General features: G+C 55.4%; 1 protein-coding gene across 5 annotated transcripts in view; it reads right to left on the reverse strand.

Annotated features, from left to right (window-relative positions):
* KIAA1614 (KIAA1614 ortholog) overlaps window positions 1–19,380 on the reverse strand; it is a 41,845-nt gene extending 22,465 nt beyond the window's left edge. For 4 of the 5 annotated variants that reach the window (XM_055319319.1, XM_055319321.1, XM_055319317.1 and 1 more), the window contains exons 1-4: window positions 19,219–19,380; window positions 16,335–17,278; window positions 15,535–15,598; window positions 5,737–5,880 (exon numbers count right to left, since the gene is read on the reverse strand). In XM_055319319.1, the coding sequence (XP_055175294.1) occupies window positions 5,737–5,880; window positions 15,535–15,598; window positions 16,335–17,278; window positions 19,219–19,256 (1,190 nt within the window). In that variant the 5' untranslated portion in view covers window positions 19,257–19,380. The remainder of the gene's footprint in view (window positions 1–5,736; window positions 5,881–15,534; window positions 15,599–16,334; window positions 17,279–19,218) is intronic. The other variant, XM_055319320.1, reaches the window with a different exon arrangement.
* Between the last annotated feature and the right edge of the window lie 1,376 nt (window positions 19,381–20,756).

Genomic DNA, 20,756 nt, shown 5'->3' on the forward strand with positions numbered 1-20,756 from the left:
ATGTGCTATGGTACTGTTCCTAGTCCTCAAAGTGTCTACAAAGCCTTCCCTGACCTTACCTCCCTCCTCTCCACACCCTCATCTCCCCAAGCAGAGAAGGACACTCTTCTCTAATAGAACACTGTACATGGCACAATTTGCTGCTGCCTGGACACACCAACAACTTATTATTTTTTTAATATTTTATTTATTTATTCATGACGGACACAGAGAGAGAGGAAGAGACAGAGGCAGAGGGAGAAGCAGGCTCCATGTGGGAAGCCTGATGGGGGTGGGACTCGATCCCAGGACCCCAGGATCACAACCTGAGCTGAAGGCAGACGCTCAACCACTGAGCCACCCAGATGCCCCAGCCAACAACTTAATGAAATGTATGTTGGTGATTAGTGGATTTACTAATCCTTCCTCTAATTGGTTGCTTTGGTGATTCTGGAAGAAGAATGGCAATGCGTTCAAAAAGGCGGCCTTAATGTGAGTTCCTCCCTCACCAAGTTTACAGTTACCCCAGCAGAAGGACAAATATGGTATATAATTAAAAAGAAAGGAGTTCAGATAACATCAGGAAGAAACCATACATACTTAACAACTACTATTAAAGCATGCCGGCTGGTGGGGAGAATGGCCACTGAAGGGGCTGCCATCTAGGCCTCTACATGGACAGAGCATTTACCAGACTGGACACACTGTCTGTCCTTCCCTGCTGTACTTTCTGTATGAATAAATGGCATTGCCTGTATGGCTCAGGTGAACATGACTGTGCCCTGGGGGATGTCACTGGCCATTCCTTTTCCTTTTTTTTTTTTTTTAAAGATTTTATTTATTTATTCATGAGAGACACAGACAGGGAGAGAGGCAGAGACACAGGCAGAGGGAGAAGCAGGCTCCATGCAGGGAGCCCGACATAGGACTTGATCCCGCGTCTCCAGGATCAGGCCCTGGGCCGAAGGTGGCACCAAACCGCTGAGCCACCAGGGCTGCTCTAGTCACTGGCCATTCCTAACCATCCCCTCCCTTGGTGCCTTGACAGTAAAGCCACTGACTAGCCTCCCGATCTTAGTGGATTGGATGGTCTGGATTGCCGAGTGTGTGGAATATGATGCATAAACGTTACCCTTTGGAATCAAAAGGTGCTCTGAGAGGTCAGAGTTAAATTGTTCAAGACTGATTCTCTGCAAAACTCTATAGGAATCAGCTATGTCTAAAAATTAAGGCACTCCTTCCCTCACCCATGCCCTGTCAGACAGACTACAAGCTCAAATGTCAGACTGCAGGACTCTGATCACACAGGGGAGGGGCTGGTGGTCACCTAACTGGATGCTGAGCCTGCAGAATAAAGCTACAGTCAAGGCCCTGCCATGCCATACTAAGGAGGGGTGAACACTTCCTAAATCTTGCAGCTTCAAGTGCCACAGTGCAGGCACTGGGGGGCTCCTTGGAGGCTGAACCGAGGTGTTGGCTAAATGTTTACCCTGCCCTAGGATGCAACCCCTGGCTCCAGTATTTTCTCTCAATTAACATTGCTTCAGGAGGAATTTTTCTTTTCTTTTTCTTTTTTTTTAAAGAACTACTGCTAAGCAAGTGGATCTGCCTGCTTTAGGACCTGAGCAGAGCCTGTGCTTAAAAGCGCTGCTTTGAGGAATACCGCAGGGTTGCCTGTCATCCTGTTTTCTGGAACTCACATTCAGATGGGGCCAATTTATCCATTAGGCACAACAGCCACAGAGTCTATGGGCCACGATACTTGGCAGGAACCCATGAAAATGTTTTAATTTCTTTTCAAGTCAGAAGAAAACAAATTTTTAAGTCTAAGAAAACATTCCAATACACACTACCTTTAAACCAGCATGATCATAAACTATACTTTTTAACTTTTTTTTTTTATGGAGGAAGGCAGAGAAGGCAAGAGTGCCTGGGACCCCCAAAAGTCATAATGTGGGTCTGCATTCAGAGAGGGGTATGCAGCAGGGAGATGCAGAGTTCTTGGCTAGGATCGCCCTCTGCTGAGGACGGTTTGGGGTCTCCCTGCTTGTCTCAACATGGCCAGGGAAGTCCCTGTGATCCGTGGGTGGATGACAGTTTTCTGCTGGTCCTGTGAAGCCCTGGAGACTCAAGCTCTTACCCCTGAGGACCCTACCTGCACCTGTATCTCTCCCGCTGCTCACAATCTGAGGAAGGCGCTGTGGGACACTCACTCTGGTGGGGTCGCTGTGCATGCAGGGGTTCCTGGGTCAGCTCTCCAGAGCATTCTAGCCAAGGACAGGAAGGCTCTGGTCAGAGACACAGCATCACCTCCCCTCCCCCAGAAACAAGAGGCAGCACAGCCAGCAGAAGCCCCACCCCTGCAGCACACCCCCACCTCACCGCAGGGAAAGGCCCCCTGGGAGATTCAGTACACTGGCCGACACAAGCAACCCCTGTGCGGGCCCCAGAGGGCACTGCCCTGCAAGGCTGACAGGATGCAGGCTGTACTTTGTGGGGAGGAAAAAGAAAGCCTCAGCTTTAAAGGCCTAAGGTAATAAGGGAATGTGCCGTCAGCCACATCGGTGACCTTAACTTTTACATACACGAGGGTGAATTGAGTCATCCTGGAATTTATGCCAAAAGTAGAAATAACATCTTTGTTCTAAAAGGAGAAATGAAGGAGAGTTTGGTCACACAAGTTACCCTCAACTCTGGTGCAGAAACCAGAGGCCTCTGCCAACAGTGCTGGGAACGGGGCATACGGGTATGCTGAGGGTTCTGGAGACAGGTGCACAGCGAATAAGACACTTCGGCCTCAAACGAGTACCCTACCGGCCACGCTCCCCCAGCTGCCTCCTGCACCACCCCTCTTGGAGAGGATTCTGTAGGGCCCAACAGCTGGAGTTCGAAGGCCTCCATGGGAAGGCCCCTTTCTGGAAGCCCACTTCTTCTAACAGTGCCGACCTTACCACACAATCAGTGCAACCTGCACGAGCTCTATAGTCTTAACGCAGCCACCTCCTGACACAGGACAACAGCATCCGTGGTGCTCCCCTCCCATGCCCTGCCTCTTGCTGACGTGCTCTGCCCTCCTGGTATTTAGGAACACCAGCCGAGGCATGCCTGTCCCCAAAATGGCAAGAGCCTGTGTTTCCAGGAGCTGCTCCATTTCTACACTGATTTGCTTCCAGAAAATGCAGTTACTGCTACCTCTTCAACTCCTGGAAAAGCCTGTCAGTTCAGGCCTGCCCCAGCCACCTCCTGCCAGACCGACGATAAAGGAGGCCTTCTGGAGACTGTCTGGCCTACCCCCACCCTCCCATCCATCTTTCACCGAGCTGCTCTTGGGAAGGAGTGATGCCTCTGGGCTGAAGGCGGGGGAGGGCGCAGGGGCACTCCTGCATCTGACTCAGGCCTGGGGCCTGTGTGGCATCTCCATGTGAACTCAGCAGGGCTCTCCAGGGCGATCTGACAAGCATAACCTTTAGAAGCATCTGCAGCAAGCCATCTGGCCTTGATTTTTCAGCTACACCCTCTGAGGATTCACCAGGGCTGCCAAGTCGAAGTAATTCTTTTCTGGACACAGCAGCTGCTAAAGTGGGTCACCTTGCATTTCTATAGCATTTCGATGGCCAGGGGACAGCCTGACAAAAGGGAACGTGCTTTAAGGTTAGTGACTGGGGTTGTTATGAGCTGCTCGTGTAATCTGGGGAACAGGAGGTGTCCAAGAGGACCTTTACACAGTCACATCTGTTCTGCAAATAGTCTTCTTGACTATTCTGCGGCTACTCGACCCAGCCTAAGGTTCTATAGAAAGTGGAACAGAGAGAGGGCTCTGTGAAAGTCTAAGGGCTGAGCTCCATATACATGCAGAGAAGAAGAGTTTGGATGCTTCGGAGAAGCCATGCCCATTCCTTACTAGTGCCCTCCAAGCGGAGGGAGACAAGGCACTAGAAATAAAAGGGTAGCTTGTTTGGCACTTCTTGCCAGGATTTAGGATCTCCTGAGCCCCTCTCTGAGGGGCCACGATGACACTGAACACAGGGGCAGGCCTCAGCCCTCTGCTCATGCTGGAGTCCTCTCAATGGTGCCATGACTGTCCACGGCCTTCAATGAGCGGGCTCAGTGTGCCCCATAAAAGAGCATATGGTCCGGTTCCACAGAGAACCCTCGCTCCCTCTAGTACCACTCGGTGATGGAAACCAGCACACCCAGCATTCCCATCATGGTGGCAAAAGCACAGGCTTTGTCAATGGCACAGATGTCCCGCTTCGTGGCTGGCTCAACATGGCATGGGCTGGCAGCTCCAAGTCAGGCCCACCCAGGGGCACTGGCTCTGGTGTGTGAAGTCCAAGTGTAAGTGGTTCCTTGAGGGGCATGGCATATGGAATGGTGCAATGATGGGGACGGGGTATCACTCCAGGAGCAGCCACCTATGTGAAGTGCTGGTCTGAATGCCCTTGAACTTGTTCTCTTCATGTCCAGTGGGTTCACTCTCACCCCTGGCCCCAGCATCATGAAAGCAGGATAATGCCCCAACCTGTCTTTCTGACTCCTCTCCATCTCTACAGACCTCACATCCAACTGCCTGATAAGCATTTCTAGTGCATGTTCCATGGGCAACACCCTCCAAAGCTTGACCTGGACCTCGACTTCACCCCTTAGCTAATGCCCCCCCCAAAAAACCGCCAGATACCCTGTCAGATCCTGGGTTTTCATCCTGGATGCCTCCCCTTCTCACACTTCCACATCCAGTTAACTAAAGGATTACTGGAAAGAGAGAATGCTCACATGGTGCTCAGTATGTGCCAGCAGAGTTCTAAACACCGGGCATGTATTACTTCACAGAACCCTCTCACCAGCCCTGTAAGACTGGTACTACGATAATTCCCATTCTGCAGATGATGAAACTGAGGCACAGAGACTTCCCCGAAGGCATACAGCCGGTAAGTGGCAGAGCCTGAATTCAAACCCAGTGGTCTGGTTCCAGGGTCTCTGCTGCCTCAGTAAACCTGCCTGCTTCTGACTCTCGGCAATCTCTTGTCTCCACCTCCTCCTCCCTGTCACACCTCACCAGGATTACAGGGCCACCCCCTCCTGCCCCAGGCCCCCAGATCAAATACATCCCTGCAGCCAGAACAGCTTTACTGAGGGGCAAATGTGATCATGCTCTCTACCGGCTAAAAATCGTTCAGTGGCTCCTAGCTATTACTGGAGATGTCGAACTGTTCCGCAGGCCTGGAAGCCTCCATGACGGGCCTCCACTGAGCTCCCTGGCCTTCAAGCCACTCTTCTCTCCCCCATGAACTCGGTGTTTCTGCTCAGGGTTTCTGCCCTGGGCTGCTCACCACCCCGGCCTCCATCCTCTGCCCCATGAAGACAGATATCTCCTTCAAGCCCCCCCTCAGAGGCCGCCTCCTCTGGAGCCTCTGCTGTCCTTTCCGAATGGAGGTAGGGGTTTCCTGCCCTGCATGCACATCTCTCCTCTCCTACCCCACAGTCCACAGAATTGTCCTGATCTGTTTGCCTGTCTTCCTCCCTGGAGATCGTGACATCTGTCCGCCAGGGAGCTCGGATCATGTGTCATTCACCTGTGACTACTCGATGTCTGACACTTGACAGTTAAGGCGTGTTGACCGACTAAATGAATTAAATCAAGGGTCTCACATGGGAGCCATAGCCAGAGGGAGGAGCGAGCGGCGGCATTTGGGCTCCTTCCTACCTCTCCTCCCTGCCACGGCCCTCCTCGGCCAGCCTGGCCAGGGCCCCACTCACCGGCTGCCCCGGGCGACAGTGGGCACGATATCATGGCTGGCACGGAGGGGCCGGGTCCTGGCCTTCATGCGGGCACGCTGCAGCAGATGCTTGGCTTCCTCATGCCTGTGGCTCAGCACAGACTCCGGCTTGGGACCAAAGGTCCTGCAGGGTTGCACACAGGCCAGAGCAGGCGGGGGAGGGATTAGAAGAAAATAACACGGATTAGAAGGGCTTTCACAGCACTGAGCCCTGCTATGCCGGGAAAAGCCTGCATGTGCAGCCTTCCTCGTCCAGCTCCCACACAGAGGCAGCAGCCTGAGGGCCACGGCCTGGGGCAATGGCCCTGAGGGTCTCTGGACAGGGCCGGGGAGCTAGCCCACCTTGGACATCTGCTCTGGGTCTGGAGGCAGAGAGCCCAGGAGGACCTAAGAAGGGTAGGGGAATCTCCAGATTATTCTATTGTCCCTTCCCTGGGCAGGCAGCGGGAGTTATCTGGGAGAACGGGGGAAGGGCCTGGCGTGGTTGGACTGGGCCTGTGCCCAGCCAGATGGTCTTTACACACATCACCTCCCTCTCTCCTTCTGCCTCTCTTTGCACCCACACGCACCCACGCAAGCCCCCACCACAGACATGAGGAGTCAGGCCGCAGCCCGTTGCATTCTGCTCCTTTGGGGGAATGACATTTCTATAGATCCTGGTGCTTGCTTGCCTCAGTCCCAATCCAAACCCGTCAGGCATCGGCTCAGGGCAGAGAGAAATGAAGCTGGACCCACACCAAGCCAGCAAATGGCTCGATTTTCGTAATAATAAGGGTCCTCCACCAGCCCAGCCCCCCCCACCCCCAGATGTGCGGCCTCCCCGGCCCATCCAGAGCCACAGCCCTTTCTCAGAGCTGTCCTGCAGACTGTGCCAGCCAGCAGCACCAGGGTAGAGCAGAAACCGCAGCCCACAGCCTCCCACTGCCAACCTTCTCTCTCCACTGAGCTCTCTCTCCCCAGCCAGGCGGGCACAGGGCAGGTGTGCTCTCCGCTTGACAGATGAGGGTGTTCTGCCGCCGACAGGAACATTTGGCACGTTGCTCAAGGTCGAACATCCATGGAGAGCAAAGCAGACGATCGCCAGCCCCACCGCCTCTGGTATCCTTCCCACACCCTGGGTCTCCTCCTTCCTCCCATCCCTGGATCCCAGGGCAGGCTGAGAATGTTTGTGGCTGGAGTCAGACACACTTTGATGTGACTTCAGCGTCCCCCGCAGCTCACTGTCCTCACTGTCATATATGCGGGGCTGTCCTCACCAGGGAGGCTCCACAAAAAAGAGAACTCAGGCAGGTAGAGGCTCACCCAGGCCTAGATCCCAGACTGCAGCCCCCCAAAATCCCTCATCTTACCCACTGCACAGGTGACCCGGAGAAAGGGGCCTGAGGGGAAAGGAAGTGAGCAGTTTCCTGGATGACAGGTGACAGATGTGAGTGGGAAATGGCATAACTTGGGAGCCTCCTTGGGACATCCTTGGACAAGCTCTGAGCTTGATGGTTCTTTCTTTTTTCTTTTCTTTTCTATTCTTTTCTTGCTTGCTTTCGTCTTTCTTTCTTTGTTGCTCATTATTTGCACCTAACCTTGCTTTGGGGCCCAAGGGAAAAAAAAAAAACAAACCCAAACTGCTACAATAAAGGCACCATCTGTGCATCTGAACCCTGGCAGGGCCCAGGCAGAGTTTTGGAAATCAGGAGGGTTTGCTGGAGTGACGTGAAAGTGAATCTCCAGGCCTGCGGCCCCGTGAAGCCTCCTTTGGCAGGAGAGGCCTCGCTTTGCACAGCTTCCCAAGCAGGCAGCTCCTCCAACGCACTGCTGAGAGCAGCTGCGCTCCCTGGGGCGCCTGCTCCGACAGCAGAGATAATGAGGTTACCAGCCCGAGAGACGCCCCTGCAGCCGCGGGCCTCTGGCTGCGGGCCCGCGCCCTCGGAGCCTTCCGGTGACAGCTGTGGTTCCCCGGCTGTCGGAGGGCATTTGTCACAAGACCTGGTGGGCAGGCAGGAGGGCCCCCAGGCAGCTGGCCAGATGCTGCCAGGACTGGCCTTGCCCTCAGGTTTTTAACTGTCTCTCCAGCTTTGCTGTTTCTTTTCTACTCCCTCTACTTGGAGCTGTTAATTCTTTCTTTCTTTCTTTTTCTTTCTTTCTTTCTTTCTTTCTTTCTTTCTTTCTTTCTTTCTTTCTTTCCTTTCTTTCTTCCTTCCTTCCTTCCTTCCTTCCTTCCTTCCTTCCTTTCATCCTTTCTTTTTTTCTTTCTTCTTCTTTTTTTTTTTTTTGTCATCAGCTGCCCTGCTTTGGTTCCTGGCAGACAAAGCTGCTTTCTCCAATGATTAGAAAAGTAAGGCTTTTTAGGCTCCTGAAGGCATCCATGTAGTAACATGATGAGTAGGGAGGGGAGTGGCAGCCACTTTCACAGATGGCAGTCAAGGTGAGCAGGGCAGGAACTCCTGGCCGCGACCAGCCCGACCAGCCAGCCGGGTGGAGAGGAACAGGGGTGGGGGGTGGGGGGTGCAAGCAGCTGCAGGGCGGGGGATGCTGAGCCTCTCCCAGCCTAACTGCCCACCCCCGATCCATCGCTGCACCATGCTGGTCTGCCCGAGGGGTGCCAGCTCTGCCAGGCAGACAGGTTCAGACTCTACCATCTGAGGGAGGCTTTCCAGTCTAATCTGGCCCTGGCCTCTGCCAAGGGCACACACAGCCCTCGATCCAACCCCTCCCCATCATGGACCATACCCCACAATCTCAGCTCCCACATTTGTAGAAGTTTCCTGGAAGGGCCAGGGCAGTCAGTGCATGGCTGGGCTTAGGCAATTCCATCTCAGAAGAGACAGCTTTGCTACCCTCTTGAAAGCTGGCATGTCTGGGACTCATTAGCTCAGCAGGCAGGGCATGGGGATTAAAGGCCTGAGTGCTCGTCCTCCCTGGGCCTTAGTCTCCCCGTTGGTAAACAGTGGGAGCTGGGGGGGGGGGGCTTGCACCGTGACCTCATGAGTTCAGGTCTTGGCCAGGTGGTCTGGTGTACCACAGGGTTGGGTGGGGGGATTCTGAGGTCCTCTTCCTGGGGAGTTCACACCACAGATATTTGGCCACCAAGAAGCAGCAACACCTACAAGGAACTAATTGCTGGGGACAGTGGGAGTGTCACATGGGGATTGTGGCCCTTCCCTCTGTCCCTCCAAGCACCAATGTCCCAAGCTGATTTCAAGGACAAAGGTAGCATGAGCCCCCATCTGGCCTGTCCATCCAAGCCAGCTTCCTGGTGAGGAAACAGGCTTAGCTCCCACCTCAGCTCCCCTCATGGCCAGACAGGTGGAGATCTCAAGTCAGGACAGCCACCACTCCTCTTCTAGCCAAGGGTGGGGATCAATAGGACAGAATGGCCTCTTTCTGCAGCCATTATAATCCTGGATTAAAATAATAAGCTCCAGCAAGTCTGGGTCTAACCCTTTCATCCCAGGAACCTCAATCAGGGAAATCATTTGGAATATAAAGAGATCTGATAGTTCCCAGATTCCAGGATGCAGCGGGGAGAGGGGGAACGTATAGCATACAGAACATACACATCTGGGCATCTTTTATGCCCAGAATTTGTTCCATCTTTAAATACAATGAAGCTTCTAGATGACCAAGGACTGAGCTCTCCCACTGTTACACTGTGTGTAGTTTCCCAAGTGAGGAAAAGAGAAATGATGGGCCTGACATGGATCCCTGACTGCGTGCACCACGAGGGTGGGAAGCTATCCAGAGTGCACTAGCACAGCCGTCTTCCTCCTGGGGCTGCAGGACACTGACAGGCTGGAGCCAGGGTGCTGGTGACAAGAGTAGTTCTGGGGTAGCCTAACTGGGTCCTAATGCTGGGCTGCCCCTTACAAGCAGGTCACCCTGGCAGGTTACTTTGGGAATAAGCCTCAGTTTCCTCATCTGCTAGCTAAGGGCTCAGTCGATAAGTGAGTTCGGCTCCTCAAAAGAGCTTATCACAGAGCCGGGCACTGGGGAAGATTCGATCAGTGCTAGCATCACTAGTACTCTTGCTCTTATTGTCAGTGCTGTTATTTTAAGTTGCTCTCCCTCTCATGAACAATCCCTAACCATGAACTGAAATTGCTGCCGAAGAGATCACCTTGTCATCTGCAAGGGGAAGGTATGTTTGGAAGGGAAATCATCTTAAAGCTCAAGAACGGTTGGTGGTTTTGCCCTAGACAGCTCTTGACAGAGCTTCACAGAAAAGGCAGTGTCCATAGAATGGGAGCCAGAGGGGACTGGTTGCAGAGGGAAGCTGTTGCCCAGAGAAGAAACACGTACTTCCTAACAGAGAAGGAAGAGGGCATCCTTAAGAATGGCTGCTGTCGGATACACCTAGCGCACTTAACACTTTCAAGAGGATCTGCTTGGAGGCAAGCAGAGCTTCCTGAAGACGCCAACTTCTTACTTAGGGGGAGCAGAGCGGTTGGCTCTGTTCTTGCCTTCTTGAAGGCTAACAAATGCCCTACGGGGCTGCCCCTCTGGTGAGGAGAGGAGGCAGGTGCTCAAGACATCCCCAAATAGGAGGGAGAGTGGCCAACTCAACTCTAGAGGCCAGCAAGGAGGGCTTCCTCTTCTTGAACTTCAGCCTAAACCCCCACAGATGGTCTATGGGAAATGAGCTTTCTACAGCCTCTGTATGTGAGTGTGGTCATGACAGCTCCAGGTGACACTAGGTGTGCATCAGGGCTTCAAGTGTTAGCATCCTTCCTTCTCCACCCAAGACTTAGAATACTAGATAATCAAGAGCACAGTATTTGAACACTAGTGAGTGGCTTAATTTTTTTTTTTAACTCCTGGTAGGCTTGGGAGTGCCAAGGGGGCTTTCTTCCAGTTTCCTTCTATGTCTGTATATCTGAGTTGAGGGGCAGGATGGCGGTGGCTGGGGATATGCAGGACAGGCTGCGGCTCTGCTATCCTTCACTACTCCCTTGCCTCAGGAGGTCCTCAGTTACCCCTGCAGCCCTGAGAATTCTGGGGATGCACAGAAGTAGCTCTTCTCCCATGCTCACCCCCACGACTCATCATGCCCCCGGATCCTAGGGACCCAGAAGATCCAGAACCTGACCACTAAGCCAGAGTGACCTCCAAATGCTCTCACCAGCTCTGTAGCTGGCCACAGGGCCCAGGGTCCGCACTGTCTAAAGATGTGGTCATCCTACGGAGGCACTGGGTACAGTAGGAGGAAGACAGTGAATGTCTCTCTGTATCCTACTGCCCAACCCAAGTCTCAGTCCCAAAAGTCTCCATAAATGGAGAGCGAGCCTTCCCACCCTATATCCTGATAGTAGCCATGCATTCCGCTTCAGCCTTCAGCCAGGAAAAGCCTTCAGCCAGGAAAGCATCCCTGCAGGTCCCACCCACCTGGAGTGTCCTCTCCTGTTTCCATCCAGATCCTATCAAGCCCACCTACACTCCTGCGTGTGTGCCTCTGCCAAACATTTTCTGAGCGCCTGTTCTGTGCAGCTGCCTGGCAGGCAACCGGGCCCTGGAGATAAGATCGGCACAGTTTCCGCCCCCAAGGAGCTCCAGGAGGAGACCCACCAGCAGGATCTATGGCCAGAGCTGGTGCAGGCAAAGATGGCAGTGAGCGCAAAAACGGGCAATTCCCTCTGAAATCCTACACAGTGGTCGGGTCACAGGGTGCTCTCCAAAAATGCTAGTTAATATGTTAAGTTTTAAAAAGCCAGAGATTTCCTCCCAGCCATGGGCCTGACCACTTGAACCACAGGCCAGGCCTCTGAAATTCTTGGGGGCTCCCTGCCTGCCTCCCTTTAAACTGGAGTCTATAAACTGCTTTGGGGCAGGGAGTTTTGACCTCTAGCAATCCCAACGGGTGCCTGAAAAGTGGGACCCACTAGGGTGTGAGCTGCTGCAGGCTGGCACTCGGCCTTCTCTTCTCATGAAGCGGTGTGAGTACGGGACACTGGGCTTTCCGCGAGCCTCAGCTTCTGAAATGGGCATGATTCTGCCGCAGGGATGGGGACACAGTCCACAACCTAGGGAATCCTCGGAGTTTCCCTCGTTATTAGAGCACACACAAAACAAAGCCCAGAGACTCTCCATTTTCCCCAGAGCAGAGCAATGATTAAAGCCCTGCAGACCCGCTTGAGGGTCTGGGGCACTGATCACACACGGAAGGTGCTGATTTGAGCCAGAGCAGGCCTCAAGGGGGCGCCCTGGCACCTGCAGTTGCCCAACGCCCGGTGCTTTTTGCTCCTGACTCCCTTCTGTGCAGGGCCGGGGCTGAGGATTTCGTTGATTGCTGCTGCACCTCCAGCTTCGCATATGTCTTGCACAAGCCGGGGTAACTTGGGATCCTAGGGCAATCTGAGAGGCCAAGCTGGTCCTGGCCATTTTATGGAGTGGGGATGGGATGCCCACGGGCTGCTAAGAATGGAAGAGGGCAGAGTCCCCCTGAGCAGAGCACCCGCTTCACTCTCTTCCCCACTCCTGTCTCTGACAGCCTGTGAACAGGTGGCTGACCGCACCGGTCCCCGTTCGCCCTCTCTGAAGTGCTCATCTCCCACCTCATCCTCTCTCCGAATCAGAACCGGACTTCCCAAGTCATCTCAACAGTGGCTTGAGAGAGAAACAAGATCAGGCCGTGGAGCCCGTCACCTCCCCTTCTCTGCCTATCCCCAAGAACACCCAGTAGGCACTGGGGCAGGCACCCGAGGAGTGGCCTAGGGGGTGCGAAGAGGACAGCTGTGGCAGTGTGGCATAAGCAGCTCTGCCTGCAAATCCTGGTTCCCATACGTAATAGCTGTAGGACCCTGGGCAAGTCACTTTACCTCTCCCCAGAGGGGTCTCTTTGTCAGGGAAACAATCACTACAGTTAGTTATTAGGATAAAGTGAGAATGTGGGCAGAGCACTTAGCACAGGCCCCGGCACACAAGAGGGGCCGCAAGAGGGCGGTGCTGGCATGGTCTTCTGGAGGGAAGGACTGGCGACGGGCATGGTCCAGCTCTCCAGGACTCCACCTTCTTCTCTTGCCCCTCAGTAGAGGGGACAGCCCTGGGGTCAGTGTCGGAGGTCTCCTCTGCATTTGGCCCGTAGCATTTAGGGTCCCAGGGCACTTCTGGTGTTCCTGCAGCACCTCAGGTGTCCCACCCACATGGCCAACTCTCTCAGTGCCTGCCCCCCACCCGAGGCTGGCCCGCACCCCCATCACACAGTGACAACTTGTCTCAGGCTCTGCGGTAAACATCATTTCATGAGCTTCTTGTCTTATCACCATGCAAAGCAGTAACAACTGTAGACAATTATAACTAAATATGTGTTAGATGAACGTGGTCAAATAGATATTTGACCGCAATACGGAAAGGCACCGATGCTAAACCTGAGCGTGAAGCCGGACCTTCTCTGCATCAGACCCTCAGAGGAGATCTGAGGCCTCAGGGCCAGAGCATGTCCTGACCCCCTGAAGGGCAGCCCCCATGATGCCGGGCCACAGCTTCAGAACACTCCACTGCCAGGGCCCTAGGCCCCTCTGCACGGACACTAAATCCCCAGGACAGCAGACCCATTGGCACTCCTGGATGACAGCTGAGAGACGCATGCCTTATTTCAGAGGTCTCTTGGGAAGCTCAGCCATACAGAAAAGGCATCAATAAAGCAATCCCCCTTAGGGGACAGACGGAACCTGCAGTATCTTAGGGATTATTTTAATATCTGCCCAGGAGACTCAGGAGTAGAACCAAATGAGGAGGGCAGCGCGGGTGGCTCAGCGGTTTAGCGCTGCCTTCGGCCCAGGGCCTGATCCTAGAGACTCAGGATCGAGTCCCGCATCGGGCTCCCTTCATGGAGCCTGCTTCTCCCTCTGCCTGTGTCTCTGCCTCTCTCTCTGTGTCTCTCATGAATACATAAATAAAATCTTAAAAAAAAAAAAAGTACCAAATGAGGAGCTCTGTCCAAGGGCGGGGTCGGGGTCCCAAGACATGGCTGCTGTTTCTTTCATTCTTGAACTAGATACGTTCCCTGGCCCTTCGGCCTGGATGTCTGTTCAGTAGGGGCCTGAGTGTAGGCTGCCGAAAGAGGTCAATGGGGCACTCTGCATGACCTTCCAAACAAACCAGAGGACAAAGTTTTTCCCCACGCCAACTCTATGCCCAGGTATATGCTGGGCACACTCCTAAAGCTAAGACAACCTCTTTCTCCACATAGACACACACACACACACAAACACACTTGCCCATCATATATATATACACATATGTGCACACACCTGCACATCCTACACCTGCACACATATACTCTCCCTGAACCCTAAAATGTTGCAAGTGGCCTGGCAATTTAGACAATAGCCCAGAAATCCCCATCCTGAGGATTCCACACAAATGCTACCTCCTCACAAGACTAGGGGGAAAGTCAAAGTCCCTTCCTTAGCCATGGTTGAGGTTGTCCTCCATTAAGACAGATATTTTTTATTACTTATTATCCAGTAAGCAAGTCAGGAGCTTCAGTTTCTCCTTTCAACAGTGACCTCTGGACAAAACCCCCAGTGGCCACATCTTCCAGGTGGGCCTCTCTCCGGACTGGGGAGGAAAGGTGTGAGCGGTGGCAGGCAGAAGCAGCTGCAGGAAGTGGAGGCCCCAGTTGCCTCCTCTATGGGCTTCCCAGGAAGGAGGAGGGGACAAGCAGAGGACAGGGTGTCGCTGAGGACCACAGTCCTTTCTGCAGTCACACTCCTCCATACCGTGGCCAGGCTACGGGGGGACCTGGCAGAGGGGAGTTAATGATGATTCCCAGTCATAAATAATGAGGGACCGAAGGAGCCAGACAGTCCCCTCTCCACCAGGCCCTAGGCTAAGACCTCTGCAAAGGCCAAGCAGACGCTGGATGACCTGAATCTGGGCAGCCCTCGATTTGTGAAAGCAGGACCCGGGGCCCCCATCCACGTTTTCTGGAGGGCAGGTCAAACAAAGTGAAATTTATTTAGGGAATGGCCTGGTGATAAAGAAGCAACAAGGCTGACCTCTGCCCTCCACAGAAACCAGAGGATCCTCATCAAGTGACGTCACTGCACAGCTGGCAATACGGAGCCAGGGGCTCAGCCAAGACTGAGGCCAACCTCTGAGCGGGCTCGTGGGGTGGCAGGTCTGGCCCACGGATGGCCCCACTGCCCCACAGAGCGCACATCCTGCCAGGTCAGGACACCACCCACTCCGGAAAGTGGTCCCACTCCCCTGACCACCCCGCTGTGCCGGCTGCCCAGAGACATTGGTGGAGGGGCTGCAGCAAAATCTGTGGGACGTCACAGGTGAAGCTGGGAGAGATGAACCCCTTTACAGGAGCCAGCACACCACTCAGATGGGAAAGGAACTGGGCAGTAAAAGCTTTGCATTTGTGGACTTGCCCTCAGGATTTTCCCAACCATTCTCTCGTGTTAGCCTCACCACACTCCAGAGGGATGCTATCTGGGCCGCTTTAAAGATGCAGAGACAGAGCCCTGGGCTGGGGAAAGGACTCCCAGGGACTCTGAGCTGGTCATTGGCAGTGTTTCAGGCACCGTGCCCTGTACCCACGGGTCTTCCTCAAGCAGCATCTGGGCACCAGTGGGCACTGGTGGAGACTGACCCCTTCCCTGGGGTCTCCAATACAAGGGTCCACGGTGGCCTACCGTCCTCCGGTCTGCTGGTGCGGGGGCAGGGGGCAGGTCTGCCTACCTCTTGCTTTCTCCCCTGTCCTGGTGCTGGGCAAACGAGGGGCCATGGCAAGGAGGGCGGGAGAGGATGGGTGACCCCCATGGGCACCTGTTCTCACCTGTTCTGCTCTGAGTCCTGCAGGGAGATGCCGGAGTCCCAGTCCACGTCCCCTGCTGGCCGCTCTAGGACACAGAAGAGAAGTGGAGATGAGGGCAGAGCCAGAAACTGGGCTCTCAGCTGCCACTTAATAAACAGAGAAGAAAGTTTCTTCCAGAAGCAGTTTACTCCCCACATAAATTCAACCCTACTCTGTGTCTCAGCCTAAGAAGTGGAGACACAGCTTCTCATGGTAGCAGCTGGTGGGCACTGCCATGGGCCAAGGGGACCGTGTGGGTCCTCTCAGGTGTGGGGTAAGGAACGGACTTTTGGAGTGGGAAGAAGGAGGTGAAAGAAGGCGTTCTTGGGCCTGAATATTTACACATCCCTGCAGTGCTGCCGCCTGAGTGCAGCCCACCGGACAGAACGCCTGACCTCTCTGTGGGTAGGTTTTCCACCAGGAGCCAGTGAGGTCCGTTGGGAGCTGGGGGCAAGTCACTGGAGGAAGGTGCAAAAAGCCACCCTGGCAAGGGCTGGAAGCCACGGGGAAGAAATAAATCATGGTAGCCTCCTCCCCAAGTACAGAGGGCAGCCTCCAATTGGTCTGGGGGTCTTGGGCTCTTTAGCAGACAGGCTCGCTTGGGAGGTGGTAACGAATCTACGTCAAAGCAAGAAGAAGAGGACATCTTGAGAAATGAGGTGGCAGGCAGCTGCGCCCATCTCCATCTCCCACCCCACCCTCCACAGGTATCCTCCATCCCCTCGTCTCCTCCTGGACTCCCTCCTGCCTCCCACCACCCAGATCTACAGAGTGAGCCTCACCTGGTACACCTCCGTCCCAGGATGGAGTCCAGGCTGGGATTCCCACATTGTGGGGGGCCTGACCCCCAACATTTAGCATCTCCTGCAGCAGAAGGCGGTTCCTCTCCACCCGGTCAGACAGGGACAAGGGACTGCCACCAGTGCCCAGAGCCCCCAGGTCTCCAGCTCGCCAGAGGCCCCCTAGCAGGGCTGGCCTGGGAACAAAGTCCTCCTCGCAGGTCAGAGATAAATTGTCCAGGTCTCTCCCCATGATAAGACCATCCTGAAGGGCATATGACCTTCCTTTCTGCAGGTTGGGCATGACGGTGATTTTGTTACAAGGACCAGGGCCCCCAGGCTGGCCTGGAGTGACTCTGTGGACAGGGCTCTCTTGCAAAGAGCCAGGCCCCGGCAGCAGGCTCCTCTCATTGTCAGGCAATGCCCGTACTGCTTCCGGAGGCCACGGGCTCCTCCCATTGCAGCACTCAGGCCCAGGAGAAGGCGGCCTGGGGCGTCTGGGCCCCCTGTTCCTGGCAGGTTCCTCCTTGTTGACTTCGCCGTCCAGCTGCCCACAGGTCAGACTCTGAGTGGGGAGGACCACCTCGGCCTCTGGCAGGGAAGACCCCTCCGACAGAGGCCGGGCTCCACCCACCTTGACTCGCCTACATTTGGGTTTCTTGGGTGGCCGCTCGTGAGAAGCGAGGCAGGGGCTCACTCCCGGTTTGCCTGCCATCATTTGTTCCTTCAAGGCCCTCACTTTGGACTCCAGCACAGAGGTACCTTGGAGCTGTAGCCCCCATGCCCTGGGATGCTGGGGTGCCAATAGGCTGGGTGTTCTGTCTTCCAGAGAGCAGGACCAGGGTCTTGGGAGGTGTCCATTATCCAGCTGTGGCTCAGGACCACCTCTCTCCACAGCTGAGGTCATCTCCATGGAGCTAGCTGTTGTGCTCCCTATTTGGGTCCCTCTGGAGGAGAAAACAGAAAGAGCTCCTGAGACCCAGCACGGCTAGTAGCTCCAACAACCTCCTGGGTCCCCAAAGTGGCTTGGCATGGAGCCCTGTCCACATGAGAACAACCTGGGAACAGAGCTTTAAAAAGTATAAATCAGGGGCACCTGGGTGGTGAATCAGTTCAGCATCAGCTGAGGTCAGGATCTCAGGGTCCAGAGGCTGAGCCCCGAGTCAGGCTCCCTGGAGCAGGGAGTCTGCTTCTCCCTCTCCTCTCTGCTCATGCTCTCTCTTGCTATCTCTCTGCCTCTCAAATAAGTAAATAAATCTTTAAAAAAAAATAAAAGGGAGAGAAGCATAAATCATTGGATGGCACAAATAAGTTATTCATTGAGTTTTTTGCTTCTGAGTCTGAGCAGTGGTCTAGTTTTTCTAACCCCATTTTACAGATGGGGCACAATGAAGCTTCAAACAACAGCCAAGTGTGGACCAGAGTGGAAACAGGGGCCAGACCTCCCAACCCCCAGGCTCCATCTCTGCTGACAGGCCGTCTCAGTGGAGGATGTCAGCATCGGCTAGGAGCCAACAAGCTCTTCCCTTCCTAACGGGAGCCAAGGCGGATCAGGGACCTCAGGAAGATACCACACAGGATGGGACCCTCTGTTTGAAGGTGCCCGGCTGTGTACAAGCCACAACACGCGCGTGGGGCTGTGCTCCTGGGGTGGCCGTGATCAGTCACGGACTCCCATCCACATCTGCTCTGGGCCAGGCAGGCCTGCGAGAGCTTTCCAACACCCTCACACACTCTGCCAGAAGGGGATTATCTTCCTCGTTTTTTTTCACAGACAGAGAAACTGAGGCACCTAGCGATTCAGTCAACTAAAAGGAACTAAAAGGAAGTTGGATTAGGGATGCAAATCTCCTCCCAAGGCCTGGGCTCTCTCCAAGCCCTCAGTGATCAGGTGATCACTTACCCCCCACTTCCCTCATTCTGTAGAGGAGACTACCCCTCATCTGGAGAGTTTAAGGGACTTGCCAGAAATACACAGCTCCTCGGTGGCATCGTTGATGTCAATGTCTTCACCGAGAATGCAAGTGAGCAGGGGACAGTGGGGCCAGCAGGGAGCAGCGGCTCAGGGCACTAATGTCTACCCCACCCTCTGAGAAAATGCTCCTTTAACATCATGCAGTTAGATGTGTCCCACGTGAAGTAAACTGCATTCACAGAAACCCACTTCCACATAAGTCACAAATTGGGAGTTAGTTTTTTCACTTCATCATTAACTAAAAGTTCACCATAAAGTTCTCCGAAATGGCAAGTCCCTCTGTAGTCCTTTGTTACAATTCGTTTCATGCCCGTTTCGGGACTGTACATGGTCCGTGAAGCAAAACACAGGCAGAATGCAAAGGCCCCAACAGCCGAAGCTGTGGAGTGTGAGGAGTATCTTCAGGAGGGCGGGATCACTTCCTCCCACCAGTTGATCTAGAATTTACCAACTTTCTCTTTGCAGCCCAGCCACCGAATCCTCTCTTCTGAAAGTTCAGTTCGGAAAGCAGGGGATTGGGGCAATGCCAGCCGGACACAGACAGCTTTCTGAGGGGCAGCCCGCGGAGCCGCATCCCGCGCAGGCCGGCTCCCCGCGCCCTCCCAGCCTCCCCCCACTCCGCGCGCCCTCCCAGCCTCCCCCTCCTCGTCCTCCCAGCCTCCCCCCTCGCACCCTCCCAGCCTCCCCCCCCCGCGCCCTCCCAGCCTCCTCCCTCCCAGCCTCCCCCACCCAGCACCCTCCCAGCCTCCCCCACCCAGCACCCTCCCAGTTCCCGCCCGTCGTCCTCCCAGCGTCCCCCCTCCTCGTCCTCCCAGCGTCCCCCCTCCAAATCTCCCCCCTCCCAGCCTCCCCCCCCCCGCACCCTCCCAGCCTCCCCCTCCCCATCCCCCCCGCTCCCTCCCGCGTACTCACTGGGGGCCGCCGCCCGCGGGCTGCGCCGCCCCCTCCATCCCGCGGGGCCCTGCTCGGGCCCTGCGCGCTCGGTCGGGGCCGCCTCCTGCCTGCGGGGCCGCGGGGGCAGCGGGCGCGGCCGGGGCTGCAGGGCGGCGGCATGGGCGGCGGGCTCCCGGCCCTGCCAGCGCCCGGGGAGGCCGGCAGCCGAGCGAGCGAGCGCGGGGGCAGAAGGCGGGGCGGCGGAAGGGGCTGGAGCAGCGGGGCCGGGCCCCACGGCGGCCCCGGGGCGGGAGGACGAGCGGGCGCGGGGCGCGGGGCGCGGGGCGCGGCCGGGCAGGCTCCCGGGAGGCGTGCGCCTCACCCCCGGGCTCGGGAGGGGCTCGGTGGCTGCGGCTGGAAGCTGAGGAATGCCCCCTTTGTTTGGACAGCTTCTCCAGAGAACTCGGGCGCCCTCTCCTCAGAGGTCAAGGTCATCTGCTGCGCTTTCCCGAGGCGCGAGGGTCCCCGAGTGGAGGCCGGGCCCGACCAGGGGGAGCGGCCCCTGCACTGCCAGCCCCTGGGGGGGGATCCGGTTCTCAGAGCCCCGGGGACCCCTGGAGAGACCCTGTCACTTTTTCCACGTCTGGGAGGAAGTAGCAGCAAAGGGCTTTCCCTGCCGCCGGGCCCTAAGGCCCTAAGCCGCGGTGCTTTCTTTCTCTTTCCACCCAGAGGGAGGTAACGGAATCTCACCTGTTTCCAAACATTTGTCGCAAAGGACAGGAAACTACAAGAGAGTTAGGAACCCAGGAGATTCCAGAAATCTCTCCAAAGGGAAAGTGCTCATTCATCTTTCCCTCAGCCGGACGAGCTTCTCGCTCAAGCGTGGGTGGCTCTCCTATTCGTACTTGGGTACTGCTGTCACCAATCTAGAGGACAGGCACAGCAACGGTAAGGACCACGCAACGTGCAAAGTGCCCGCGTCCAGGTGGAAGGAAGGGATGGTTTGCAGGGGCAGCCTGGCTCATGAATGAGGAGGACTCACCCTGCAGTAGGGGGAGGCCTCTGGGCAAGACACTAGCCCCCCAGGCCTGAGAGAAGCTGTTAGAGGAGCTGTGCTAGATTGGCCTTGTGCTAGTTTAGGAACCTGCCGGACTACCTAGGGCAAACCCTCCGTGTTACAGAACAGGCCCAGGTCATACACCTCTGGTGTCAGGTGGTCTCCAAAGTCTGGGGTCAGTGCTCTTGCAAGTGACTGCCCCCCTCCCTCCCTCTTCCCAGAGCAAGCTCCTCCTCCAACGGGGCACTTACTGCTGTTTGTTAGTATGGGCCACTTCATAATACAGCAATGCTCCGTTTATGGACCTAGCGCCCACCTGGCATTGGGCCAAGCGCTTTACATTCCTTATCTCCTATGGCAACCCTAAAAGATGGGTAGTTTATTGTCTCCTTTCTACAGATTAGGAAACTGAGTTAGGAGATCTTCTCAAGATCACAGAGCTAGTAAGTGGTAGGCTTTCTAGAGTCCGAGACCCTCGCATCAACCACACCACACAATGCTGTGGCCAGCTCTCTGTATG

Source organism: Nyctereutes procyonoides, unplaced genomic scaffold (assembly GCF_905146905.1).
Source record: "Nyctereutes procyonoides isolate TBG_1078 unplaced genomic scaffold, NYPRO_anot_genome, whole genome shotgun sequence".
In the NCBI taxonomy this organism is placed as follows: Eukaryota; Metazoa; Chordata; class Mammalia; order Carnivora; family Canidae; genus Nyctereutes; species Nyctereutes procyonoides.